This window comes from Aspergillus bombycis, assembly GCF_001792695.1.
Source record: "Aspergillus bombycis strain NRRL26010 chromosome Unknown contig00001, whole genome shotgun sequence".
NCBI lineage: Eukaryota > Fungi > Ascomycota > Eurotiomycetes > Eurotiales > Aspergillaceae > Aspergillus > Aspergillus bombycis.
The window spans coordinates 923,546-951,524 of record NW_019170003.1 but is presented as its reverse complement, the minus strand read 5'-3'; the positions used below and the strand labels follow the sequence as shown (position 1 = coordinate 951,524).

General features: G+C 50.9%; 9 protein-coding genes across 9 annotated transcripts; 4 read left to right on the top strand and 5 right to left on the bottom strand.

Moving 5' to 3' along the window:
• Positions 1-538: 538 nt before the first annotated feature.
• On the bottom strand, positions 539-2,061 carry ABOM_000342 (arylsulfatase; the record flags this gene model as incomplete). The annotated part of the gene is made up of 2 exons (XM_022527472.1): positions 539-1,230; positions 1,386-2,061. The coding sequence occupies 2 exons, from the start codon at positions 2,059-2,061 to the stop codon at positions 539-541; spliced, it is 1,368 nt and encodes a 455-aa protein (XP_022394993.1).
• A 696-nt stretch (positions 2,062-2,757) lies between these two features.
• On the bottom strand, positions 2,758-5,009 carry ABOM_000341 (uncharacterized protein; the record flags this gene model as incomplete). The annotated part of the gene is made up of 4 exons (XM_022527471.1): positions 2,758-3,122; positions 3,199-3,776; positions 3,835-4,889; positions 4,941-5,009. The coding sequence occupies 4 exons, from the start codon at positions 5,007-5,009 to the stop codon at positions 2,758-2,760; spliced, it is 2,067 nt and encodes a 688-aa protein (XP_022394889.1).
• A 679-nt stretch (positions 5,010-5,688) lies between these two features.
• Positions 5,689-7,487, top strand: ABOM_000340 (sugar porter family MFS transporter; the record flags this gene model as incomplete). The annotated part of the gene is made up of 5 exons (XM_022527470.1): positions 5,689-5,932; positions 5,984-6,181; positions 6,244-6,805; positions 6,889-7,131; positions 7,190-7,487. 5 exons carry the CDS (start codon positions 5,689-5,691, stop codon positions 7,485-7,487), a joined length of 1,545 nt encoding a protein of 514 aa, XP_022394992.1.
• A 226-nt stretch (positions 7,488-7,713) lies between these two features.
• ABOM_000339 (putative MFS transporter) lies at positions 7,714-9,366 on the bottom strand (the record flags this gene model as incomplete). The annotated part of the gene is made up of 4 exons (XM_022527469.1): positions 7,714-7,737; positions 7,795-7,894; positions 7,952-8,316; positions 8,386-9,366. 4 exons carry the CDS (start codon positions 9,364-9,366, stop codon positions 7,714-7,716), a joined length of 1,470 nt encoding a protein of 489 aa, XP_022394846.1.
• A 1,339-nt stretch (positions 9,367-10,705) lies between these two features.
• On the top strand, positions 10,706-11,812 carry ABOM_000338 (uncharacterized protein; the record flags this gene model as incomplete). Its single annotated transcript, XM_022527468.1, has 1 exon — positions 10,706-11,812. One exon carries the CDS (start codon positions 10,706-10,708, stop codon positions 11,810-11,812), a length of 1,107 nt encoding a protein of 368 aa, XP_022394847.1.
• A 655-nt stretch (positions 11,813-12,467) lies between these two features.
• pmt4 (dolichyl-phosphate-mannose-protein mannosyltransferase) lies at positions 12,468-14,920 on the top strand (the record flags this gene model as incomplete). Its single annotated transcript, XM_022527467.1, has 3 exons — positions 12,468-12,704; positions 12,771-14,307; positions 14,475-14,920. The coding sequence occupies 3 exons, from the start codon at positions 12,468-12,470 to the stop codon at positions 14,918-14,920; spliced, it is 2,220 nt and encodes a 739-aa protein (XP_022394854.1).
• Positions 14,921-15,535: 615 nt separating this feature from the next.
• Positions 15,536-16,444, bottom strand: ABOM_000336 (pirin family protein; the record flags this gene model as incomplete). Its single annotated transcript, XM_022527466.1, has 1 exon — positions 15,536-16,444. The coding sequence occupies one exon, from the start codon at positions 16,442-16,444 to the stop codon at positions 15,536-15,538; it is 909 nt and encodes a 302-aa protein (XP_022394855.1).
• A 1,221-nt stretch (positions 16,445-17,665) lies between these two features.
• ABOM_000334 (cytoskeletal protein-binding protein SLA1) lies at positions 17,666-25,010 on the top strand (the record flags this gene model as incomplete). Its single annotated transcript, XM_022527464.1, has 7 exons — positions 17,666-17,782; positions 17,848-19,310; positions 21,164-21,401; positions 21,587-22,891; positions 22,971-23,007; positions 23,068-24,927; positions 24,985-25,010. 7 exons carry the CDS (start codon positions 17,666-17,668, stop codon positions 25,008-25,010), a joined length of 5,046 nt encoding a protein of 1,681 aa, XP_022394853.1.
• Positions 19,619-20,218, bottom strand: ABOM_000335 (uncharacterized protein; the record flags this gene model as incomplete). The annotated part of the gene is made up of 2 exons (XM_022527465.1): positions 19,619-19,682; positions 19,749-20,218. The coding sequence occupies 2 exons, from the start codon at positions 20,216-20,218 to the stop codon at positions 19,619-19,621; spliced, it is 534 nt and encodes a 177-aa protein (XP_022394852.1).
• Positions 25,011-27,979: the final 2,969 nt, after the last annotated feature.

Here is a 27,979-nt window from a genome sequence, read left to right as displayed (position 1 = left end):
ACCAAGATAGTAAAGTGCTCAGTGAGGACTGGTCTCACAGGAGGTCCCAACGTCAGTCCCAGCCCAGTGCCTTCAGCCCTTTTCAATTTAAATATGAGAATAGACCTGTAGCTCAGAAGATGCAGGCTAACTGCAACTCTCAAAACACTGGTAGGTTCCAGTGGCTTCATCACCTCCCATGTTGTCAGAATTTTGGGAGATGTCTGGAACTTGTCGTATTGATGATGACCTGAGTTTATTTTAGTGTATACCTAGGTATTTCTGCCGTGGTAGATTCCCTGCTATTTATGACCCAGCTGACATCCCCCTCTATGTAATGCACTATTCATGGAATCGAGCCATTTCCAGGTTACTCTATCAGGTGCACATGGTTATCAAACACAATTATCTCATATCACCTAGTATGGGGAACCGAAATGGTCTATGTTTGCCCTCAAGGAAGGTGAACCACACATAAACCAGGGGTTATGCCTGGAACGATGGGATGATACAACGAGACAATATACTGCTTTGTAAACAGATTGCCACGAGCATGCATCTAAATGCTCTCTCCAGAATCTTTCGTTCGCAACCGCTCCTCCAGCTGCTCTCTCGGGGACTTAAGCTTCACCTCAGGAAACCTTGCATCCTTCGTCCACGGCAGAAAATCCGACGACTCGACCAACCATCTCAGTACCTCCGCCTCCAACATCCTAGCCACAGGCACATACTTGGGCTCCGCAGCCAGATTATGCATTTCCTCCGGATCACGCTGTCGATGATACAGCTCGGCAGGCTCATACAACCGATAAACAAACGTCCACTCCAACGAACGAATACTAACCGCCTTGCCCACGAGCGTCGTATCCTCATGCTGCAACGCAGCCTTGATATCATACGGATAAGGCGCCTGTTCAAGCAACGGCTCCTCAGCGGTCAAGAACCCACCCTCACTAAACGCATACTGCTTATGAGGCAGGCTCGGATCCCGCAGAACAGGAACCAACGAGCGCCCGTTATGCGGGAACTGCTCGGGGATACCACAAAGCTCAAGAACGGTGGGCACGAGATCCACCATCTCAGCCATCCCAGTATAAACCTGGCCCTGGGGCAGTCCACCACCGGCAATAATCAACGGCTCATGCACGAGCGAGTCCGATAACCCAGACGGCCACTTCTCGATCAACCCATGGTCCCCCAGATACTCACCATGATCGGTGAAAAACATTGTAATCGTCTCATCCCACAGCCCTAACTCATGTAACCTCCCCACCACCCGTCCAAACTGATCGTCCAGTCTCGATATCATCCCGTAATACGTCGCCTTCAGCTCCCGCCATATCTCCCCCGTCGCCCGGCCAGTCCCGTACCGCTCCCGAACCACCCGCATATACCGCGGTTCATACCCTGTTTTCTCCCCCGGCGCAGCCCCAGGCTCCGGATGATGTCCCGGTCATAGAGCGAGAAGTAAGGCTCCTCGACCTGGAACGGGCAATGCGGGAAAATCAGCGGCATGAAGAGCACCCAGGGCTTATCCTGTGGTGGACACTCGAGCCACCGCAACGCAGACCGCACAACGGCATCATCGTAATCGCTTGCCTCAGCTGCGTTCCTCAACCCCTTATAGAACAGTCGGCCCCAGATACTCTCGTCCTTGAGGTTACTGGACCGATCGCCAGAGAACCGGGGTACGAAGTCCGGGGTCTCGAGGAACCCGTACTCGTCTACGGAGAGCTCGGTCACGGTGGGCGCGAAGGTGTCTCCACGGGGCGCGAGACAGGCGACGTGGTAGCCGTTTTCCTTGAGGCTGCGGAAGAGATTGGGCTCCCAGGGTTTGATGAGATTTTCGAGACTGCGGTGGCCGCTGACGTGCGGGTAGGTTCCGGTGAACATGCTGCACCGGGATTGCGAGCAGACGGAGGCTTGGGTGAAGCAGTTTGTGAATAGGGTGCCTCGCGCTGCGAAGGAGGCGATGTTGGGGGTTTTGAGGAAGGTGGTTTGGGGATTCGAGGTGCAGGAAAGACTGTCGTAGCGGAGTTGGTCGGGCATGAAGATTACGAGGTTGGGCTTTTTGGAGGCCATTTTGGTTGTGGTTGCTGCTGTTGTTACTGTCATTCTTTGTGGGGTAGTTTTTGGGCGTGTTTAATTGTCTACATAATGTATGCGGTGGGTGTTTTGTTTGAGCCTATATGTAGATAGGGTTGCTGGAATGCATGCATGGGATGTCGGCTGTCGGTACCGATTGTCGGCTGTCGGGGTGGGGACAAAGTGCAGCGTCAAGCATGCACCAGATGACACCATCCACAGTTTATTAAAGATTGTGTGACGGCCAATAAGCATTGAGCCTACATCTTCTTGCATGAAAGAGATTGAAGTAAAGTGGACGGTTTCGAGAAGCGGAGGGCCGCTGTCCCGGTTTACGAGATAGTCGAAGTCGGTCGTTTAGAAATTGATATTGGCAACACAACAGGAAATGATAATAAAAATCTTAAAGAGATATACGGAAGCCAATAATCAGAAAATCTGCAGAGTTTCTTTGCAATGTAGTATCTCTATGTAGACGCATCGGATATTTATACAGACCTTAGCAAGCCGAGTTCTACCAGTCACGCAGAGTATGGAAACTATTTGACACGGGCACTCATGCCCCTGAAATATAGCAATAAACCAGCAATGGAATTAACATATGATCATGAAAACATGACTTTCCCGAATGGACTAGTGATGGCAATTACTAGGTAGTATTGAACTTGCACGACATCAGAATGCCGAAGAATATCAACCAAAGTGCCCCATACCATCCCATTGCATCTGTCGAATCAAATCAAACCCTAGTCCGGGTTCATCCCATGCTCCCTCAAATGCATTGCCACCCTGTAGCCACATTTGGCTTGCCACAGTTGAGCCCAGCGTCATATGCTCTACAGGGTCAAAACTGGGTAACGGAGAGGGCAGCCCCAACATGCTTAGTGGTCCGCTATATTCATGGTTCTGCTTCTCATAAGCAGAGGGGTTGTCGCTGGCATGTACATCCTGAAGTGCTAGTTCCTCGCTGTCATCAACGAATTCAGATCTAGCAATCAAGCTATGGATTGATAGGATCTGACGAGGGCCTTGCTGCTGGGTGGGCCTAGGGCGGTTCTCTGGATGGATGTTCTGATCCTGAGTTTCATCGATCAGACTTTTCAGATCATGTTCCTAGATCGGTCAGTTACTCACGTCGCCTGTCTCCCAGCGACTGACTTACAATTGTCTGAACTGAAGGGGAAGTCCGAGCTACAGTCTGTATAACTTGCAAACATGACCGTTGATACTGCTTGACCCTCTCGCGCGATACCAGTATCTTATGCCCATATGTCCTCTGTCCATGGACGAGGAGACGTATGCACTGGTACGCACAAACAGCCATGTCCAGTGAAAGGACTGGAAACTCCAGTCTGAGATCGATGAGCGAGGTAAGAATCCCAGCAATCTGTACTGCATGGTGTGTGCACTGTTCCCGACATCTGAGAACAAAGGCATTATCAAATTCGTTCAAGGTGACTGCCGGGACAGATTCAATTAGCCCCCTAGTTATACAACGATACAAATCACAGTAGCACTGGTGCCACAGGACATGTAGGACGATAAACCGAGGCAGCCAGGGTGAATGAGCACGAAGTCTTAGATTCCTCTCTGAATAGGCACTGGACGGGGGCAATCGGAGATAGAAATGCTCTAACTCGGTTTCCAGTTCTCGTATCCCATACATTATCTCGATAGCACTGCAATTCCCCGCGGCAAATCGCTTTACATGACTAAACATCTTAGCATACCCAAGAAGGTCATATAGTATGGTCGACCAGCAAAACGTACCGCAAAACCTTGTCCCTTAAATAGGACACGCAAACGTTTGCTGCTAGTAATCCAGGAAGCTTAGTTTGTGACTTGAGCGGCACTTCCGTCTCCGGGCAAACATCCAACTCCCATGTCTCTTCGGGGCACGGAAGGCCAACATAGATAGCATCTACTGGACAGGTGGTGAATTCTAGTAGACCCGCAGCCCAGTTTTGGTCAAGCATATAGATGGCCCACATAAGACGGCGACGAGCTTCCCGGGCCAGAAAGCAAACTCTCTGGTTTTCGTAATTCAATCGTAAACTAAAGGCGAATCGAGAAAGTAGCGATACAAGTGGAAATGCAGAGGAATACTCCCCAAGGCACATTTTGCACCTTACTATCAAAAGTAAAGCCTGAGTCCGGATGATGGACGGTTGTGAGAGGTTATTAATGATCAACTGCTCTGCCTTTGTCAGGCATTGGACCGCGTACTCACGCTTTGAGGAGTCTATCTCCGTTAAACAAGTCGAAATAGCAATGATGGAGAGAAGAAGGCACTGGTCAATCTGTCCTCGGTGAAACCGGTCATACAGCGAGGCGCGATGCAGAATGGCATACCCCGGAAGGGGATATATGCGCATAAAGAAAGTGTCCAGAGCTACTTGAATTTGTACATCGTCTGGACTTTTGAAGGCATCCGTACTGAATCCGTCAGTGAGATTAGGTTTAGAAGGTGAGCATATAAGATCCACACACATAATATTTGTTGGGGGCTCAGCAGGTGTTCGCGCCTCTTGCTCCGAGGACCGCTGTGGTACGTCCTTAGGACCGTTTCTCTCGTCTGTATTCCCAGTCCTCGGTGGACTAGAGGTATACACGCACGGCCTTCCTCGTTTTTGACAACGGAGACATGCAGGAAGGTGCCCACTACAACGAACTTTCAAAGAATGACAACGAGAACATGCTTGTCGAGCTCGAAGTCGTTCCGGCCTTTCTAGTATAAGCGATGATGAGCCCAGGTCTTGGAAAGAGCAGGCAAACTGAAGTCGGTCGCAGTTGCCGCAAATGCTTCGGCGTCCATCGCAGCGGACCTATATCAAAATGGGCTTTAGTGTACACGGGCTTTAAGGTTCTCTGAATACCTTTCTTAGCCTACATTGCTGGCAGGTCTTGAGTCTCTGATTCGGTGCAGCTGTCGTGGATGTAGCCATGTGGTACCAAATCTGAAGTGGACAGTTTGCAACTCTTTGGTAGATGGTAGAGGGACATTCCACTATTCCGAGCGGGTTGCAGAGATGTAGCAGCAGCGTATACATAGTTTAATTGGTCCAGCACTAGTTGTGATTGCGGGGGTGGGCCACTAAATTGCGTGATCTGCTGCTGCTGATCCACAATGCGAAGAAACGAAGGTATACAGGAGAATCCTCGATTCAGGTTCCAGGTTCACCCACTAATAGCTACAAGACCTGCCCATCTAGCTAGATAGGGAACCAATTCATACCTCGCTCATATTGCACGAATATCTAGAAAAGAGACAATATACGTATGTCAGTACACATGACACTTAACATGGAAGAAAGATACTACCACCAGAAACAATTCGGGGCAGGTTTTCGTCTAACGCCCTAGGTTCTTCTGAACTAGTCCTAATCTTTTATTTAGGGTTATCAATCCCCGCAACGTCGGCCCCGACAGCCGACATCCCATAGCTACGAGATCTCACCCTGAAATTTGACCGGAATACAGATGATGCCAATGACACGAAATATTGTCTCATCCGACGCTATAGCAAGATGGCTATGACCTGGTGCGCACGCCAGTATACTTATATATACCATCTATGCACAAATCCCATCTCGAGACAACCATGGTGGCCGCTATCCTCTACAAATGCCCAGCATGAGACGTCCACAGTTCCTCGCATACTTCAACACCAGACTAGCCCTAGCCTGCTTGCTCATAGCCATCTCCTCTTTCAACTATGGCTTCGATAATCAAGGCTTTGCCACCACGCAGGCTATGGACGCTTTTGACAAACGGTTTGGAAACTATAATCCTGGAACGAAGGAGTATGCATTAGACCCAGCCTGGCTATCGCTCTTCAACAGTCTAAACTACATCGGATTTGCTGCTGGTATGTCCCTCTCTCCTCTAACGAGGCGCACCGTATGAGCTAACTGGCCAGGCGTGCTCATCGGCAGTCAAATATCCGCCCGGTTCGGTCGGCGGTGGTGCATGTTCTCGATGAGTTGCTACGCTCTCATCACAGCCACGATCACCGTTACCTCTGCAAACCGTGAGCAGATTCTCGCTGCTCGAATCTTGAACTACATCTATGTTGGGATGGAGTTGGCTGTTGTCCCAACATTCCAGTCCGAAATAGGTGAGCCACATCGGGCTTGTACTACTACCTTCTGTTCTCTAACATTAAGTTGTGGCGTATAGTCCCAGCCCAAGTCCGAGGCCTCGCCGTAGGCACCTACCAGTTCAGCATCATCCTAGGGGGTCTAATCATCAACTCTATCTGCCGGGGCACAAGCAAGATCCAAGACGACCGAGCCTGGCGCATCCCCCTTGGCTTATTCTATATCGTTCCAACGATAGTCCTATCATTGATATGGTTCGTCCCTGAGAGCCCACGCTGGCTCCTCCAACAAGGCCGCGTAGAAGAATCCCAAGTCAGTCTTCGACAACTACGCCAGGGATGTTTCACCCCCGACCAGATCAGCAATGAATTCCATGAGCTTCAGATCGTGCTCGAACAGGAGATTGAAAAAGGCCGCTGGGTCGACCTGGTTAAGGGAGTCAATCTAAAGAGAACGGCGCTCGTTTTCATGGTCAATTTCTTTCAGCAGGGTACTGGACAGGCGTTTTCGTCTCAGTATGGAGCGGTCTACGTCAAGCAGTTGGGGACCGTTAACCCGTTTGATATGACGGTTGTGCTTTCGCTTTTAAATTTGGTGTCGATCGTTGGCTCATTAGCGTATACTGATCGGGTTGGGCGGAGGTATGGCTCACCTTTGCCTTCTTTGTTTCTCCCTATCCTTGTGACACTATTTGAGAGGCTATGCTGACGGGCTTCCAACACAGACCCATGCTCCTAGCCAGCTCCGCCGTAATGGCAGCAGGCCTATTGACGATGGGAGGCCTAGGGACTCCAAATCCCATGACAAGCGATTTGAAGAAAGGCGTAGTGGGTATGTACGTGGTCATGGCACTGGGATTCTCACTGGGATGGGGACCGCAAACGTACGTAGTAGCTACCGAGCTACCTGCGCTGCGGTTGAGAGACATGACGCTGCAGTTGGGGTTTGTTGTCAATGTTATTTCTAAGTATGTCGTTCTCTGCCCTAACCTCATTCTATCCCGAAGACTAATATGCATCTTCCAGCTTTGTCGTCAACTTCACTATCCCCTACCTTGTGGATGCGGAATATGCGGGTCTGAACTCCAAGGTTGGGTTTATATTTGGTGCCATTGCCGTTGTCGCGTTTGTTTGTACTTTCTTTTTCGTGCCGGAGTGTCGGGGTAAGACTCTTGAGCAGATTGATCTCATGTTTCATCTGGGGGTCAAATTGCGGGACTTTGGATCCTTTGATGCTAGCACCTTGGTTGCTGAGCGGGAGTTTAAGGGAGGTGAAGTTCCTAGTGATACTGGCAAAGATGGAGGGGATGGTGTGAAAAAGTAGACTGTTGTATACGGTTGGATGTTACATGTGACTGGAGCTGTACTATATGAATAATTTATTCCAGACGCAGATTCTATATTCGTGTCATGGTGAGTGGGGACATACAAGAATACCGACATTCAAAACGGTCGGCTGAGAAATCTATTTAACATCTGCACATCAGCTATATTCGCGATAGGTACTTTTATCCTCCCGAAGATCGTATAGTCGTTGGACAGACGTCAAATCAATAGGTATACCGAAAATGGGCCTGCGTAGATTAGCAAACAAATCATGCAATATTGACTCTAAATGGGGAAGCACTGACTCTGTTCTGTATAACGAGTTGCCCCCTCTTCTGCTGTCGGTTGCAAATATAAAAGGCGAGGGTAAATACACCCACAATGGCAATCATGAGAATATGAGACCTGCTTCAATTAGCCCCAGCTCAAGCCTCTTAGAGCAACTGACGTATCAATACGTACCCCACCGATACCCACACAGCGGTCTGATACTGCGGGGCCTCCTGCTGCCGGACAATGTAGCTGCCCGCTACTCCTCCCAGACCGTTACAGGCAGATACTGCAGCTGCGGTGGTGGCGCGTTTCCACTGTCCCACCACATTGTTTGCCATAAACGCGTTCAGTGCTGCCCAATTGGAGACGTATGCCCCAGTGGCCAAGAATGTCCCGATATACCGCACAGTAACTTGAGTGGAGGAAGGGAGGCCGAACATCAAGAAGCCCGCTATAAGACAGAGGGCGTTGAACGTGATCAGTGGCCCGCGTAGCCGGTATGTGTCTCCAACAAAAGAAGTGAAAAGAACAGGTACAACCGACCAATAGTACGGCTGCTCAAGTTAGTATACAAATTGCAACTTGCAAAGAAAGAACGCGACGTTGGAGACAATGGGACATACCGGAGTGGAAAGGATAATAGCTGCGTTGCTAGAAAACCCCATTCCCGATTGCAGAATTATCGGGAGAAAATAGGATAATGCGGTGGAGACCAAATTAAGAATGAAAAACATGCATGCAAATCCGTATAGCTTCGGGTCGGAAAAGTTCACGGCGACTTTGCTCCACGAAAAAGGCTCGGGCACCACGTCATCACGATCGGCCTGAATACGCTGTACGGCCAACTGCGCCTCCGCCCCAGATAGGAAATAGAAGCTTCGGTGTGCTGTTTCGGGGAAATCGACCATCCACCAATACGTGATGATACCAATGACGCAGGTGATAAGTCCTTGGACGAGGAACATCCAGCGCCAGCCGCTTAAGCCCGCCCGTCCATCCAAATGATTCAGACCGTAATTGACGATCGTGCCTGTTGCCATCACGGTGACCTCTCCCGATTGGAGAAATGCGAATCGGAGCTGTTGTTCCCGCCGGGTGTACCAGGTGCTGATGAGGTAAGTTAACCCCGGATATATACCGGACATGGCCATGCCTAAAAGCACACGAAGGGCAATAAGCTGTTTCCACGTTTGAACAAATGCCGTGCATAAAGTAAGCAGGCCGAAACAGAATGTGATAGATGCAAACCAGATCCGCGGACCGATCCAGCGCACCGCAACCGTGCAGGGAAGCTGAAAGACGACGGAAGCTATCGTAAAGATAAATATCGATACCGAATATCGAGTACCTTCAAGGTCAAGATCGCTGAGCATACTAGTCACCGAGGCCGATGAGAGGATGCCGGAGTCGAGCAGATTGAGACTGCAGAGAATACCAGCAATGGTACAGAGGCGCAAGTCTACTTTCCAGCGAAGTCTCCTCTCCAACTCTTTCAATTCCTCCGGAAGGGCTGCCTCCACGACTTCACGGCCACTCGACGGCAGACCATCCGGCGTCAATGGCGAGGAGGCCAGAGCTGCCTCGGGAACTATGTTTTCGATCATATTGGTGGCCTTTTCCTCTTCTTATATTTAATATCCCTTTCCCTTGAATGGCTCCCATATTTGGCCTTATTGTTCCATGGTCATTCAACGCCGAGAAAAGGTAAAGTAGAAATTCGATCCTGAGTCGAATTTTAGCAGGGTGGCAGCTTATCGGCAATGTTTCGTGCAGTTATCTGCAGGCTAATGCAATCCCCGACGGCAAGTACCCAATAGCGCCATTCAGTCACAGGAGTATTGAGGATTGGCCATGCTAACGTACCTAACATGGTGCCGAGGTCGCTTTTACTGGAATGGCCACTTCAGCTCCAATTGCGCCCTCAGCTGACAATAATCTCGGTGGCTTCGAGGGTAGTTTCTGGCCAGAGCTGTCCCTCCGTTCTCATTGGCAATCTTGGGGTGCGGAATGAAAATCCCTTGCATTATGCTTGAAACTGTCCCGGTTATGCTGGCGAATGTTTGTGGGATGTTCATTGGGATTTGTTTGGCTTCCAACAGCTTTCTTTGGTCGGGGAGATCACATGGTCAGCCCGTCCACGATCAGCATCCAAAGTCGATCAATTCATTTCAATTAAAATAGTTTCTAATTTAATTGAAACTAAAGACAAGAATTCACTAGATAATTCCAATGATTTATTTCATTCTCTTTGAACCCCCTGATCTATTATTCTTAAGGTTCTATCAATGAATTCCCTCCTACATATTCATATTTCACCCGTTGTGTTTGGCGAAGAGGGTCGACCGTGGAATATATATTGCACAGTTAGCCTTGAATAGTCTCGTCCACCATGTCCGCCGATCCGAGTTCCATGACTGCCCAACTGGATGGAAAATGGTTCAAAAGGGGCATCCCCCTAAAATCTCACACTGGTCGGATCTGTCCACATTCCCAGAGTCAATCTAATTCATTACCACGGTGGCTCCCAACCCCGCAAAGCTGACCCACTCTCTCTCTCTCTCTCTCTGTCTCTTGCGCTCTCTTCGGGCGAAGGGAGACCAAGCAATTCCAGACCATGCGAAGCTTGTCCCCTTCCCCCGACTGGTGGTGGTGATGGTGGCACAGCTAGTAAGTAGTAGCTGATTTGAGGCGATCGCTACACGTTGCTTTCCTTTTCTTTATTATAAACCCTCTCTCGCCCTCCTTTCTTTCTCTCCTTCCTCTCATTCGATTTATGTACGTACAGTACTTGCTCACCGCCAACGAGAAATTCTTCCGCCGTAAATACTACAGAAATTAAAGAACCAATTTACTCCGGACGCCCGTTACACATCTGAGCTCTCCTCTTCCCCACGACCAAGTTCCACCTTGATCATCCGACCTTGAGAAATATCGTCAGTCGCAATGGTCGATCTCATCTCCCCTCCTGATCCTCGCACCCTACTCCCGCCTCTGCTGGCTTGTCTCCCTACGGCTTTTGTATCGCCATTGCCCCCGCCTGCACTTTTGCCCCTCCTATCGCCCGTGCTACGCCAGCGAGTTCAGGTTCTGAGTTCCCTCGCCGCCTCTCCGAGCGAATCATGGCTGCGACTACTTTGTTGGGATTCTGGGAAGGCTGAGCGTCTTCAGACGGTGGTGAATGAGTCCAGCTTTGAACCACACCCAGTGTCGGGGGAGATTGAACTACCCGATGAAGTCCCGGTGGAATACAAGCGCGTGGACGAGGAGACACTGCAGTCTCGCATTCTGCTCTCAGACTATCGCCTGAAGGCTATCTATCTGTGGTGTCCCAACGACAAGGATGGTGGAGGACCCGGGTGGCGAGTCGCAGAACTTTTGCCCTACGAAAGCAGTAGGGCAGATGGTGAGGCCTGGTCGGCATCGATAGGGGAGGCCAATTCACACTCCAAGGAGAAGTTGATGGAGGATGCGTTGAGAGCGGCGGAGAAGGAGGAGGAAGCTGCTAAAGACGAAGAAGACGACGACGATTACTGGGCTCAGTATGACGCTACACCGGGGAGGACCCCATCAGTGAAAACGCCCGCTCCTAATGGACGGTCTGCCCTTCAGCACCAGGACATGTCTGAAGCGTCCTACTTCTCACGATATGCCGATGTGCAGCCGGCGATGGACAACCATGATCCGTCGGAAGAACGGCCGGAACTCGGACCATCTTCCCTGGGCGGAGATTTGCTAGCCAATCTCCTCAAACCTCATGCTGATAATCAAGCATCTGAAAACTCATTGCACCTCAATGGTCATGGAGACACTGATAGGGCATTGAATCACCCGCGACCATCATCTGCCTCCTCTAACAGCTCAGAGGCTGTTGCCAAGCTCGAGCTGGAGGCCGAAAATCAGTCAGCATGCGAAGTCGGCGTTAAGCAGCATATTGGCTCTAACATCAAGAGTCTGTTCCGGCTCGCTAGAGCCACAGGGATCACGCGCGCCGAGTTCCAGTCGCTCGTGAGAACAGAGCTGGAGTTGTTGAATATGTCCGATGATGATTAGTTTCAGCAGTTTATGAAGCGCTTTGTTTTACTTACAGAAATCTGCAAGGTCGATTTGTACATAATATTTCATTCGGTCATGATGATGTTTGAGCGTTGAAGTGTGATTATTATGTTGCATTGGATATCCCACCGTTGTGACTTTTTTTTTTCATTTATATTTTTCTTTTCATGTTCAAGAACTATATTCATTTATATATTTATTTGGAATTGAAATTGATTTTATTTTATTTTATTTTTCTATTACATAGGACATGAAACCAAGAAAAAACCGAATAAATCCACAAGTGAAACCCGAGGTTAAATATAGAAGAACAAAAGCAAACGGAAATTCTGGGTCAAACTAGGAATAAAGTTCGGATGAGCGCCTTGTTCCGTTCCGGCGTGTTTGTATGGGGATGAAGACACGCAATCAGTGCGCAGCTCCCCTCCTCATTCTCCGTACGACAATAAGCCTCTCTCTTTCCCTTTTTTCTTTTCTTTCTCTGTATGATGTCCTTTTCCTGATTACTTCCTGTAGGTCATCGCATGGAGAATATTCCTCAGTTTCTATTCCCCTTGCTCTAGCTAACCAATTGCTACGTGCTTCCCGTCGCAGCTCATTAGGTGATTTTTTTTCTACTATCAATCCTCGTCTTCGATTGCAGCCACTGAGCATGTCTCAATCCCCTTCACCGTCTCTCCGGAAGAGAGGCGGAAAGAAGGAGGCATCCCCTGGACCCTCAGATGTCTCCTCTCCTTATCCCACCAACCAGGGTGCAACCCCCAAGCCTCAGTCAGAATGGGATTATAGGCTGGCCATAACGGTTCTGACTGTGCTGGCATTCATCACCCGGTTCTATAGGATCTCATACCCCGATGAAGTTGTCTTCGACGAGGTGCACTTCGGAAAAGTAGGTCACATATATATATATATCCGAAAAGTGACGGGACGTTTCTAACGCGATCATGTGCTTCAGTTCGCCTCGTACTACCTTCAACGCACGTACTTCTTCGATGTTCACCCTCCATTTGGCAAGCTTCTCTTCGCGGCGATGGGCTGGCTCGTCGGTTATGATGGCCACTTCTTGTTTGAGAACATCGGCGACTCGTATATCGATAACAAAGTTCCCTATGTCGCTCTTCGCGCCTTACCCGCAACGCTCGGCGCCCTAACGGTCCCCGTGGTGTTCTTGATCATGTGGGAGTCGGGATACTCGCTGCCGGCTTGCGTTCTATCCGCTGGGCTTGTGTTGTTTGACAATGCGCACATCGCTGAGGACAGATTGATCCTTCTGGATGCCACCTTGGTCATCACAATGGCTCTGAGCATTCTGTGCTACGTTCGCTTCTACAAGCTGCGCCACGAACCCTTCGGCCGGAAGTGGTGGAAGTGGCTGCTTCTGACGGGTGTGTCTCTCAGCTGCGTCATCTCTACCAAGTATGTCGGTGTTTTCACTTTCGTGACCATCGGCGCTGCGGTCATGGTCGACTTGTGGAATCTGTTGGATATTCGCCGTCCCGCCGGCGCTCTCAGCATGCTGGAGTGGACCAAGCACTTCGCAGCCCGTGCCTTTGGCCTTATCATTGTGCCTTTCTTCTTCTATCTATTCTGGTTCCAGGTCCATTTCGCCATCCTGACCCGCTCCGGTCCTGGTGATGACTTTATGACCCCTGAATTCCAGGAAACCCTCAGCGATAATGCCCTGGCGGCCGAGTCCATCGGAATCCAGTACTATGACGCTATCACCATTCGACACAAGGACACTAAGGTGTTCCTCCACAGTCACTGGGAACGGTACCCGCTTCGCTATGACGATGGACGTATTTCCAGCCAGGGCCAGCAGGTCACGGGATACCCGTTCAATGATACTAACAACCAATGGCAAATCATTCCCACAGTGCCTCTGGAAGACAATGACGGCCAGGGCCGCAGTGTGAAGAACGGCGACCTCGTCCAGCTGCTTCACTTAGGCACCGACTCGATCCTACTGACCCATGATGTTGCCTCCCCCTTTTATCCGACCAACCAGGAGTTCACGACTGTGGCCAAGGATGTGGCCAGTGGCGAGAGACATAACGAGACCTTGTTCGAGATCAAGATTGAGAATGGCAAGGCCGGTCAGGAATTTAGAACTTTGTCAAGCCACTTCAAATTGGTTCATTTCCCCACCCGAGTGGCTATGTGGACACACACAACTCCTTTGCCCGAGTGGGGCTTTAAGCAAGCCGAGATCAACGGTAACAAGAACGTCCTTCAAGCCAGCAACCTGTGGTACGCGGAGTCCATCGAGTCGCTGGAGGAAGACAGCCCTCGCAGGCAGAAGGAAGAACGCAAAGTGAAACAACTGCCCTTCCTTCGGAAGTACCTGGAGCTTCAGCGCGCCATGTTCTTCCACAACAATGCCTTGACCAGCAGCCACCCATACGCGAGTGAGCCTTTCCAGTGGCCATTCCTTTTGCGAGGTGTCAGCTTCTGGACCAAGAATGATACCCGTGAACAGATATATTTCCTGGGTAACCGATCGGGTGGTGGATTGCCAGTAGTCTGCTGGCTGTTTTCGCTGGTGTGATTGGTGCCGATCAGTTGTCTCTCCGCCGTGGAGTTGACGCCGTTGAAGAAAGTAAGTAAACCTGGAGGATAGCAAATGCGGAAGACTGAAGACTGACTGGATGCGTTATAGTTTGGGGACTTGGTGCTCGTTCCCGCCTGTACAACAGCACTGGCTTCCTCTTCCTCTGCTGGGGAGCCCACTACTTCCCCTTCTGGTTGATGGGTCGTCAGCGATTCTTGCATCACTACCTTCCCGCTCACCTTGCCTCCTGCCTTGTGACGGGTGCTCTGATTGAGTTCATTTTCAACCTCCAGCCAGTCCAAGCCGTTGTCGATAGCGAGGTTGACCCATCGGGCAAGTCCAAGTCTGTCCGTCCCCGTCATTTCGTAACGGCCAAGGAACGGATGAGCCGCAAGTCTCTTGTTGCGGGCTGGATCGCCGCCATTTCTATTCTGGCCATCACTGTCTGGGGCTTTTGGTTCTATGCACCCCTGACTTATGGTACCCCGGGCTTGGACGTTGCTGGTGTAAACGCACGTCGCTGGCTGGGCTATGACCTCCACTTCGCCAAATAAGGCGTTTAAGTCGGGGTGTGTAAGCAGCTTCCGACAGCATGTAAGCACCCCGAAGTCACGTAACCATCTGTGTCCGATGATGGTGTAAACACGGCATGTAAGATAGTGAATGAGTGTGTGTGTGCATCACGATGGCCGGAGTAAGCTTCGGGAGCGCCGCGAAAGCAAGTGGCTTGAAGCTCAACGCGGCTACGTTGTGAGACGGTGCTCCTTAGGGACTCGTTTGAGTCATTGTATTTTCTTTCTCACTGGGGCCGGAACCATTCTTTTTCATCTTTTAATCTCGCATCTCCTAGGGTTGTTGTCTCTGCTCCTTTTGGTTTTTGCGCCTGTGATATCAAATCAATAAAACGTTATGAATAGAAAACAAGACCGCGCTCGAGATGTATGCCTACGTTTCCCATTTCTGCATGAGACTACTACTTACATAGTCTACTGAGTACAAAGGAAATATCCACCATGAAAATGCTCTATTGAAATAAGACCTCAGAAACACCATATCCATGCGCAACATTTGGAATGTTTACAAAAGGCAACAGGAAAGAAACGCCACATTGAGTATCATCAAACAGTACAAAAAGTCCACACATCAGGAACGCATATGCAACCTCTTATCTAAAACGCCATTCTCTTGCCGATTTCACTCTCCCACCCACGGACTCTCTCGAATCCGTTCGACGCAGTCTGATAGTCAACCATTGCCTGGTAAACCTCCTCCTGGCTGGTCAAGACAAACGGCCCGTACTGCACAACCTTCTGGTCCAGCGGCTGACCTGCCACCAGAATGAACCTGGATTCCGATTCGGCATTATCTGGCACCGAGGCCTCCACATAATCTCCGCCCTGGTCAAAGACCACATTGTGAAATTCCTTCACCAACTTTGTGGAATCGTTCGACCCAAAGACAGTCGTTCCAGAAAGGGTATAGGCAAATGCATTCCACCCCTTCGGTAGGGACTGCGCAATGCGTCCACCCGGCCGGATCGCAACATCCAGCAGCCACACGGGCGTATAGGCCAAATCGCGGACTGAATCAACTCCATGCGACTGGCCCGAGATGACCTTCACTGTGACCCGGTCGTCATCCACCTTGGCGACAGGGATCTCGGACGCACGCAGATCGCGGTACCGCGGCTCGCACATCTTGAGATTCTTGGGCAGATCGACCCACAGCTGCATGCCAACGTTGGGGCTGCCGTCGGGGTTCTCGTGGGGCATTTCCGCATGCATAATTCCGCGCCCCGCGGTCATGAATTGCAGGTCGCCGGGTCCAATGGTGCCCTTGTTGCCGGCGAAGTCTTCATGGTCCACCCCGCCAGACAGGAGGTAGGTGATGGTCTCTTGGCCACGATGGGGGTGGTCTGGGAAACCGGCGCCCTTGCCGATCGTGAAATGGTCGAGCATGAGGAAGGGGCTGAAGTTGCGCAGCTTGGCGGTTCCAATTGAGCGGCGAACGCGGGCACCGGCACCCTCGGCTTGTTCGATAGCCAGAAAGACTTGGCGGATTGCGCGGGGAACGGCCATTTTGTTCGTTGGTGGGATAATTGTCACTGGGAAGGAGTCTGCGTTGATTTGGTTGGGAGTAATTGTGTTGGTTGTGTTTGTGGTGATGTTGAGACGAGTTGACACTTCTTGTTGTATGTAGGAAACTAGCGCTTTGAGATGGCTAAAATATAGCGATAGGAAGATAGCTGTGACTGCGATTGAAAACGACAGAAGGAGTTTCATCGGCGCTGGAGGGGAATATTTATACGGATTTGACAATTAACGAGAAGGTAGTAGAAAAGCCTGGAGCCACTGGGACATGGCCATTTAGTCAATTCTTATAATCGACTAATAAGCATCTGCATATTAGTGTCTGTAGATCGGCGATGAGATGGAGCTTACAAAGATCAAGGTCAGCAGCCGCTAGTCCGCTTTTGGTGGTCCTATGGATTTCCAATCGCTGATTCAGTGGGTCGGTGGACTCTTTCCGGGCCTTTCATTGGTAACTGACTCAGAGTTCACTCAGCAAATTGCGGTTCATTCCTCAGGTGTCCTTTGCGATGTATACATCTACCGTGGTTTTAGGTAATGCTCGGTCATGGCCGAGTTCTTCCTTTGGCTACTGCAATCTCAATGACTCCTGTATAATGTCATCTCCTAGTAACTGCTCACTTGAATATATTCTATTTTACGCGGTAGTTCGTCGTGTTTAACCGGTCAATATACATACACTTTCCGTACCTACACATACAGCTACTACTAGTAGAGGGATCCATGATGCAGGTACGGCAAACTGGAAGGTCAGCCACCAATCGAACAAATGTCAAATCCTCTAGCGAAACCATCCAATCGCTCTTGAATATTCATTCAGATTGCCTCGATCCATGACATTCATTGATCTGGTTGGTCATTCCCTTCTGGCTCTAGTGCAACAGGGCACGTGGCGATAAGCCGAAACCCCCAACGCAACTGTTCAATCGGATGTTCTTCACAGCTGTCATGTTGCTTGCTCTGCTTCCAACTGCAGCGAGGGCTTTCCCTCCAGCATCCATATCTTCCCATATAGTGCCATGATGACCAATTGAAATATCTCTTACTTTCTTGTTCATATTCTAATTAATAGAATTTCCTTCCATTAAGTGAAGTGGGCATCAGAGTTCCACCGGGAAAGCTCTCATCTGGCCAGATCGTCCCCAGTCCGTACCGCCCCAGCCACGGAGGGCCCAACGCTATCGACATTTATCGTCATAACTCGCCGCCATGGGCCGGCGCAACAGAATCGTAGCGTCCTTGCTAACTTTAGCATGCGCGACTTCCACCGCCCTTGCGAACAAGAAAGTCTTCAATATTCACGATGATCTACTCGCGTTTCCTCAAGTACATCCCACTCCCAGTCATTGCGCTAAAGCCAGCATATTTGCTAATCTGAAAGCTAAACTTAGTACCAAGTCCTTTTCCCTGACGAATACGTTCTTGACTCTCACGCGAAAGAACTACTACAGACGCAAAGTAGCCCTCCCGTTTACGATGACCAACAAGGAAACTCTCTACAAAAGCCGCAGATCCCCTTAAAGCCTCGCACAGATGAGTCGCAAGAGCACAGTGCGCGACAGGAGGGAGGTCCCCAGCTCACCTACGAGGAGCTAACCCTCCAAGGCCAACGATTCCTCTGTCAAATTCCGCACGTCGAGAGAGACGAAATGGGGCAGACGAATAGAACCAAGGATGCCAACGAGACGGATGAGAAGCAGGAGCTGGCCCGGGCGACGGACCGCGGCTTGGAACTACTGAGCGAGATGGAAGGGAAGTGCATGTACTATGTCTCAGGCTGGTGGTCGTACTCGTTCTGCTACAAGAAGCAGATCAAGCAGTTCCATGCGCTGCCTTCTGGTAGTGGGATCCCTAACTATCCTCCCATGGAGGATCCGGCAACGCATTCGTTTATCCTGGGCCGGTTTCCCCGGGGTAGTGATGAAGAGGATGATAGTGAAGCTGAGCGCAAAAAGACGGCAGAGACGACAACAGCAACAACAACGGATGTGGCCGAGCTCCAGACGAAGGGGGGATCGCGGTATCTGGTACAGCGCTTGGAGGGTGGAACTAAGTGTGATTTGACGGGGAAGAACCGGAAGATTGAGGTTCAGTTCCATTGTCATCCCCAGTCGACGGATCGCATTGGTTGGATCAAAGAGCTGACGACTTGCTCCTATTTGATGGTCATTTACACCCCGCGCTTGTGCAATGACGTCGCATTCCTACCCCCACAGCAGGAGGAGCTCCATTCGATTGAGTGTCGCGAGGTTCTCTCGCCTGATCAGGTTCCCGACTGGGAGGCGATGCGGCAGTACCATCTGGCCCAGAGACTTGTCGAATCGTCAGCTACTACGTCAGAATTTCCTATCGTCGGTGACATTGAGGTCGGTGCCAAGAAGCTTGTGGGCACCGAAGGCAAGGAAATTGAGAAAGGACGCGTAGCTTCCGCCGGAGAAGAAAAGGTGGAGGTGGTGGCCAAACGCGAGAATGGCGAGGTGTTACAGTTGCCCAAAGTCGACCTAGAAAAACTTGGGCTTGACCCGGAGAAGATCGAAACCTTGAAGACCCGACTCGAAGAGCTTGCTCAGGGTAAGGACTGGACATTGGAACACGTCACCGCCAATGGTGAGCGTGGATTGAGAGGAATAGTGGATACCGATGAAGATGAAGAGGAGGAAGAAACGGGAACCAAGCCCGGGGCAAAGTCGGAGGACCATGGCACAACGGGAAAGCCGCATGAGAAGGCTCCCACCGAGAAGGAAGTTCCAGAGGTGGAGGTCTCAGAGGCTAAACCAAAGGACGAGCCAAAGGTGGAGGAGCCGCCCGCGGAAGACGCTGAAGAGGGCAGTGAGGAAATCTTCAAGGATGAACTGTAAACTACCCTTATACTATATCACTGTTGTGCTTGACGATTTGTAGATCTGTGGCTATTCTTGGTTATCTTTTTTCACCCCAACAAAATACCTGCAGTCTCAGCTTCTGGGTACCTTGACACATATACAAAGCAAGATTCTATCATACAGAGCAATAAGCTTTCCTTCAAGTCCATAACCTACGGGGCAACTCGTGAATCATGCCCATGGTCAACGCATAAACACTGAGGAACTCTAACCCATGAATATATCAAGGAACACCCAAACACCGAGCAAACAAACCCATCCCACCCAACAGCCCTGAACCTCAACAAACCGGCCTCGACCTCAAAAGACACAGAGTATCATCCAAATCACGACCGATCAAAGCCCTAAGATACCATCAGTATCCAACCAACCAACTAAGCAAAGACAGACAAATATATATATAAACATACGGCCCGTATCTACTCTGCGGTGTCCGTCCGAAACACCGCCCGAAACACCGTCCACAGTCACACCGTCCATAGTCCTCGTCGATAGGAGTAGCCCTAACCGCACCGCCAAGCTCTTCCAGGAACTCGATCACTGCTTTCCTAATCTCCTTTGCGCTTTTGCGTCGGATTATGGGCTTGACAGTCTGCGTTTCAGCTTCTGAGATTTCTGAAGAAGAAACTGTGATGGTTGTGCTGGGCTTGGAGTGTCTGGATAGACGCCTGCGGAGGGATTTGAACGAGATCGGGTGGAATTGTGTCATTCTTATCTCTGGCTGTTGGTAGTGGTAATGAGTTGTGTATTCGGGGGGGTTTGTGATGGTCGAGTGGATGGTGAGGTTGAAGGATAGTATAGCATACAAGGGATGTGGAATGTTACCAGGAATGTTGTTAGGCGGGGGTTGAGTCACTGTCACCATGATGATGGTGGCCATTATTACTGCCTACTGTGTAGATTGGGATACGTAGTAATGTTGAGCCATGGATGGGGTGGAGGTAAGACGTGTGTGTGACTCTATCTGCCTTATTTAGAGCTGTGCTTTGTGTAGCACTCTGTTAGGCAGGTGCGACTGGATCTGTAGCATAAATTTCTCATCTGAGGGTTATTGATCTATATTGTGCTTGAGGGTTTTGGTATGATCTATATAGTAGATATAAGAGCTTATCGGTGATACTTGAGCAACAATCAACCCTATCTCTTTAATACATGGTATCATTTTTTTTCGGTCAATTCAAGGTAGCCTGGGTACCGTTCAATATTAATCAGGTTGCAGGGATACCATCACCGACTGCCTGACGGTCTGAGTACGCAGGATATAAGAAGGAACTTCGGATAAGAGACTCATCAACAAGTGGTTGATAAGGCTGTGCAGAAAACGTGACCGAGCGCGTCTGGTGCCTAAGGCTCCACCCCCTCACAGCCTCCACAGGAGTGAACCAAACCACGAACGGATCGGCCAACTTCTTCCATTCCCTCCCTCTTGTGTCTGCCTCTCCCTGAAACTCTTCCGACTCGACCCTTTCTCCCACAGTTCTCTCGTTTCCCTATCCCACCCCGGCAGGTCAACGGCTCACACGGGAGTTTCCTCCGCTTCGCCCTCTCCTCATCCTTCCCCATCCTATCCGACCGTTGCGGTGCTGCGGCCTCGGGCTCGATATCGGTACCTGAAGTACTGCTACTGCGTAATTGCCAAGCCCACCACCACGAACTAACTAAACCCCCCCCGACCGACCCATCGACCGTCGCCCGACCTTTTGAGTCTACTCTCCGCTATCTCCCTCAGGGCCCAAGCGGGAGCACCATTTGGTTACACGACCATTTAGAACCGCTGCTCTTGGGAGCAGCAGCTGCAACAATACAACAACTCCTAATACGATAGCCGGAATCCTATCCCGGTTTGCCAGCTGACGGTGCCCACAATGGGTTTCCTCGGTGTGTATACGGCCCTTTACGACTACCACCCCCAGGCGCAAGGTGAATTAGAGCTTCGCGAGGGCGACCTATTATACCTCCTTGAGAGCAACAACGAAGACGATTGGTGGAAGGCCAAGAAGAAGGCGGAACACGACGATGAGGACGAGCCCGAGGGTCTTGTGCCTAATAACTACATAGAGGAGGTAAGGGTGCATCCTAAAGCACTTTGCTGTTCAACTTGGAATTTAGATGAGGCATCGTTGTTGTCCTCCGGGCCTCCCGCCCTCTGACCGAAGTTGGTGGTTGTTCGTTCCCACCTTCAGGGGTAGAGAGTGGATCACCATTGAATCGGACATTCACTGACTGTTGAACCGAATTGAATACATAGGCCCAACCAATTCACGCTGCCAAAGCGCTATTTGATTACACACGCCAAACAGACGAAGAGGTATCCTTCTCGGAAGATGCAGAACTGGTGGTCTACGACATATCGGACCCGGACTGGACCCTAGTTGGGGTCAGCGGGGATTTCGGTTTCGCCCCTGCAAATTATATCGAAATTGCTGAACAGGCTGCCCACGCTCCCGCAACGTCATCTGTTCCTTCTCCTCCCGCCGAAGCAGCACCTCCGACACTCCCGCAGCGCCCAACGGCGGCACCGATAGAGGAGGCCAGTAGCCCTGTCTCAAGCTCGCCCATCGGCACCGTTCAGAACCCAGCTGCTGCGGCGATTGCTGATATCATTCACAAACAGCATGCAGAGCCCGAAGCCACCAGGGCAGTTCCGCCACCCCCGCAGCCCCAGCCATCGTATGAGCCCGAACTAAGCTATCAGCGGGAGCCTTCGCCGCCGCCGCCGGCCCTCCCACAACGTCCCCCGTCCCAGCAAATGTCTCCGCGTGTAGAGTCTCCCCGGTCCCCGGGTCTCCCGTTACGTCCTCCTCAAATCACCTTGGCGCAGGAGCAGGATACTAAAGGACATGTGAAAGAGTCCCCGCCGTACAACAGAGTCGGCCCTGCACCCCGTTCTCCTTCCGGCTATCACATCTACAATGTCAATGAAATGGTTGAGGTGATGGGCAAAAGGAAGAAGATGCCGACAACCCTGGGTATCAACATCGCTACTGGGACGATCTTCATCTCGCCGGAAGATGATGGGGAAGAGCAGGAATGGACAGCTGACAAGCTGTCTCATTACTCCATTGAAGGGAAGCACGTTTTTGTTGACCTTGTTCGCCCCAGCAAAAGCATTGATTTCCATGCCGGCGCGAAAGACACTGCAAGAGAGATTGTCGCCGCACTTGGTGAAATCTCCGGAGCGTATCGAGCAGAGGGCTTAAGGGAAGTCATTGCGGCTGGCTCTAGTGGGGGAGGACAGAAGAAGGGCCAGATTCTCTATGACTTCGTGGCACAGCAAGACGACGAAGTGGGTGTAAGCGTTGGCGATGAAGTCATCGTCCTTGATGACACCAAGTCTGAGGAATGGTGGATGGTCCGGCGCGTTAAGAATGGCAAGGAGGGTGTAGTCCCAAGTAGCTATGTCGAGATCACCGGCTATGCCTCCAGCAGTCAGCCATCCGGCGTTGATTCTGGCTTGTCAGCAGTGGAGCGAAACCGTCTGGAAGAGTCAAGGTTGGCCAAGGAGGCTTTGCGCAAGTCACGAACTGATTCAATTGATTCGCCCCGTGCAGAGGTAGGCGCTGTCCGTTGGCTATTTGACCGATATATAATGGTGTTATTAGAAACGCTAACAGTTATGTTTATTATTATAGCATCACAAGCGTGACAGCCGTAGCAGCCAGAAGTCGAGTAAGTCCCCTTGTCTCCCTTCACCGCGTCAGGAGGTTGGTCATACTAACGGACCCCAAGAGCCAGATCCAACCAAGACGAGACAATGGACCGATCGCACCAAAACTTTCACTGTGGATGCTCAGTTCATCGGCCTGCAAGATGGTAAGATTCATCTGCACAAGATGAACGGGGTCAAGATCGCGGTCCCCATCCCGAAAATGTCTATTCAGGACCTGGAATACGTTGAGAAGATGACTGGGGTGTCATTGGACGAGGACAAGCCACTCTCCGATATCAAACGTCGTTCAACACTTCGAGAAGCTGAAAAACCTCGGCCTTCGGCTGAGAACAAACGCTCTGAATCTGCTGGAGCTTCGTTCCAGCAGTCCGATTATGATTGGTTCGATTTCTTCCTGAAAGCAGGAGTCGGTCCACACCAATGTGAGAGGTATGCGCAGAATTTCACCAAGGATTCGATGGACGAGAGCATTCTTCCGGATATCACGCCAGAAGTACTTCGCACGCTTGGCTTGAAGGAAGGCGATATATTGCGAGTGATGCGCCACCTGGATACTATGTTCAGTCGTACTGGAGCCAAGTCTAAGCTGCGCAACGTAAGCTTCGGTGGGGAGGAAGTTATCAGCAATGGTGAGGACAGCGGTGGCCTCTTCGCGGGTCCAGGAGGCGTTCTGCGCAATAATACGCGCAAGGGCAGACCAGCGCCGGCTGTGCAGACCGGAGATGTCGTTGACCCCAAGGCTTTCGAGCAGAAGGAAGACTCTAACCACGCGGAGCCAAAGGAGGCCTCTCCAACTTCTGCGGCTTCGGAAAAGCCCGTCCAACGTGGTTTTGATGACGATGCATGGGAGGTCAAGCAGCCTAAGCAGACTGCCCCCGCGCCAGCGCCAGCTCCAGCTGCTGCGGCTCCTGCGGCTTCAACGCCGACTTCCCCCCCTGCTGCAGCCTCGCCTGTGACAACGCAGCCAACACAACAGCAACTTACAGGGGCGATGGCAGACTTGTCTGTGCTTCACCCTCCCCTACAACCAACTCCTACCCAACCGACTCCCGTTTCACAACCTCCGCTAGCTGCCCAGGCACCTCCAGCCATTCAGCCTCAGCCAACTGCTATACCCGCGCCTGCCCCCCAACAGCCACAGCAAACAGGCGCTACCCCCGGCTTCTTCTCTCAATTGGGTCAGCCGGCACAGCAGCCGCTCCAGAACCCCACGCAGGGATTCAGCCCCCAAGCCACTGGGTTCCAGCAAGCTTCCAGACCACGCCCGCAGCCTCCTCAGGCTATGGGTCAAAATTCGCTGCTTCCTCCTCCGCCTCCGCGACCACTTTCTGCGCCCCAGAACTTCCCTCAACAGCAAAGCTCTTTTGGCCTCCCGCCACTGCAGCCTCAGCTGACAGGGCTACCTCAAGCCGGACCGCCACTTGCTGCTCCAGGTCAGAGTCTGGCCGAACTAAACCAGCAGCGGTTCCAGCAACCGCTCCAACCACAGCCAACCGCGTTCATGCCCCACAATCAGTTCCAAAATGGCCTGATGCCACAACCAACTGGCTTCCAACCGCAGTCTCAATTTGGAATTCAGCAGCAACAGCAACACCAAGCGGGCTTCCAGGGGCTTGCACCTCAACCTACTGGGTTCGGTTTCCAGGCACAGCCGCAACAACCAATGCACACCGGCATTAACTCCGTTCTTCCCCCATCCCTGCAGCCCCAACCCACCGGTATTAATGGTGCTGGTAGCATGCCTTACAACACTACGTCACCACCGCCAATCCCACCAATTCCTCAGCAGCCAACCGCTGCACCTCTGACCCCACAGAAGACTGGACCCGCACCCCCAATCAGGTTTGGTGTCAAGCATGACGCTCCCAAGAAGCTCGCTCCCCAGCCGACGGGTCTCCGGGCTAATCTTGCACAAGCCAGTAAGTGCCACCAGCAGCGCATTTATCTCTAGAGCAGCTACTAACTATCTCTCACAGCGCCCACGAATCCGTTCGGTTTCTAATCTGAACATGTATATAATCTTTTTTGCTTTCGCGGCACATGACACATATCTTATACATTATTTACTCTTCACATCGGCGGTTCCACACGCTAACCATAAATAACTCGCGTCCGCCTACCTCTGACGCCGTAATGCGTACTAAAACGTCTTGGCCCATCGTCTCGATCCACGCAGTCATGTTTGGAGCAATGTCTCGAATATTTCCCCCTGACGCAGCTTCAGCAAGCTAGATTTGCCTTCTTTATATTTTTTTTCCCTTTGTGTTCTTGGTTATCGTTGTGAAGGCAATGCGTAATCCTAAAGATATGACTTCTTGACCTCTTTCCGTTTCTTTTGTTCTTGATTGGTACTTGATACTCCCAACTACCTGTCTCAGATTGACTGTCTTGATACAAGGTTTTCTTATCCTACATTAATGTATGTTTGAGGATTCTGGAAAAATATCTTTTTGGTTGGATGGGCCCCTGAAATGTGCCTTTATGCCTCTCTCTCTCTAGATTACCGGGCCGATAGTAGAACGGCTCTTATTCTTGTTACCGACATCTTTCTGCTTTTCTTAGTCATATTGTACAATACAATACATACAGGGGTTACTCTAATAATATTATGACAGGGATTGCCGTTGATAAGTGGAGCTATGTAGCAGTATGTCGGAAGCAGAGCACTGCCGGCCAAGCCTGCAGCTCCCACATCCCAACGTATAGAAGCGTATCATATTAAGTAGCGTGGTGGGGCAATACTTCCATGAAGCCATAGTTGGGTTGATTGATGACGACGTACGAGACTTCTGTACGTGCTCTCCGCAGCCCCTTTAAGTAGGAATATCCAACTAGCCCAGTATTGCAACAGTTTAGGCGTTCAGTGCCTGGCCTGGGTAATTATCTTGCAGCACTGTGCAGTCCAGACCCGAAAAGCGCACACTGTCTCCCCATGTTCAGAGTACTTCGTTCATGATTCCTTGGGTCTCACGATGAGAGACGAAATAAGGCCAACAATGACATCAGCCCGGATGGTCTAGTGGTATGATTCTCGCTTGTAAGGACGCCTCGTCACCATTCAATCTATATCTCCAATACTAATAAATACTCTTAGTGGGCTACAATAGTACCAATCTGCGAGAGGCCCCGCGTTCGAACCGCGGTTCGGCCCGATATTTTTTTTAAACTAGTATTTTCGTCCTATATATATGGTATTGCATATCTTTTTTACTTACTCAACTCAACAGCTCTTGTCTCGCCACCTGATATAGGTATAGCAGTTATCTGATGTCAGGGTCAGTAGAGCTAAACACCAATTCCCCAAAGGAGGAATAGGGTCCTGATCCGAGTCCCTTACGGAATAGTAGGCCATCGGGGAGATAACTAATCATAATACAAGGACCTGCTATATCCTCGTATATGCAAGCCAATTGCCATATCACACCGCGCTATAGAGGATCAAAAGCCGGGCCAGGTGTTTCGGGGCCTTCCAGAGGAACAGCGCTGTGGCTCTCAGCCGTACAAAGCAGAACAATGTTAACTATCGGCGACAGCTGCAGAAGGAGAGAGAATCTTTTGAGTCCTCCGGCTAGTCTACGTGAAGAGTGCTTGCCCGTCGGGATTTGACTCGTGTGGGGTCAAGAGAAGGTCTGGATCCGGCCCGGCTCGGCTCCCGTTTCCCTTTTTTTTTTGCTTGCGGGGATTACGAGCCTCCGCCGTCAGCATTGCGGTTAGTGCCTTTTAGGCCTCCTAGCCTCAACCCCCTTGGGAAAGTGATTGCTCAGCCTCGGACGGAGTGCTTCGTGCATAGCCCATGATCTTCAGGGACCTCGGCTGAGATGCTTTCCCCCTGAGCTTGTTCGACTGCTCGTATAGTTGGATCTGCGTCAGTACCTTATCTTGATAGAACTCTGCTCTAGCTTTTCTTCAAAGACTTGCAACGTCCGGGGCTCTACCTGTGGAGCATTAACCATCCAGAATTATGAAGGATATTTCTGGATATTCATCCGTTCACTCCGATCCGCCTTGTCTAAGTACCCAATGTGTAAATGCTGCATCATCGCCGATTACTGATCCATCGGAGTAAAGCTGAAAAAGACGCCAAGCCAATGGCATCTCATCCATCGTCCAGCAGTGCTCCACAAGGGTCCCTACTTCTGGCTTTTAGGTTAGCCCGGATTGGGGGCCGTTCTATATCATTCAACAAGTTTCAGGGTCTATTTAGCGCCGAATAAACAAGCCATAGACTAAGCCTCTTGGTACGACGTATGCGGGGGGGGTAGGGACCCTTCAGCAGTCGCCCTGGCCATTCCTTTGCCCTAGACGCGAGGCTAGAAGCATTTGTGGGTACTACCCTGTACAGCCACGAGATAATGGGAAGCCGGACAAGGGGCAACAGCCGCTGACTCAGATGCAAGGAGGCTGATTTCCGGTTATGCTATTCATGATCGCCACTCATGTCTGCTGCTGCTTCGCTGGGGATATTGGCTAAGCCTCTGTGGCCTTTCCACCGGTCTTGCCTTCAGGCATCTCTCTACCACCCTTATGGAGGCATTGCTTCCTGGCCTTGCTTTGCCGGCGGAAGGTGGACATCCGTGAAGAGCCTTACTTGTTCCATTGATGATCATCGCTACTATTGACTGGCGATGTGGGGTCTACTCTACAGTGATCCTTCGATTACCGATCGACACTAGTTGTTGGACAATGTGAGATCACCATTGGATGGATACCGAACCGTTCCAGTTTAGGAATCTGGCATGAGGCACGAGTCAGCATATCCTAACAGGTACCCAATTGAGGCTACAAGTCCACTATCAGGAGAGAATCCTTGCAGGGCAGACCTGTAATGCAACACTCTCGAAGCCGAGTGATCCGATTGCCTGAGCATCAGGCCGGATGGTTGGCCTCGAAGGATCAGACTGGACCAGTCCTCCAACGCTGGATCCGAACCCGAATCCCCGACTACAAAAGCAACCTCCAAAGAAAGGTATA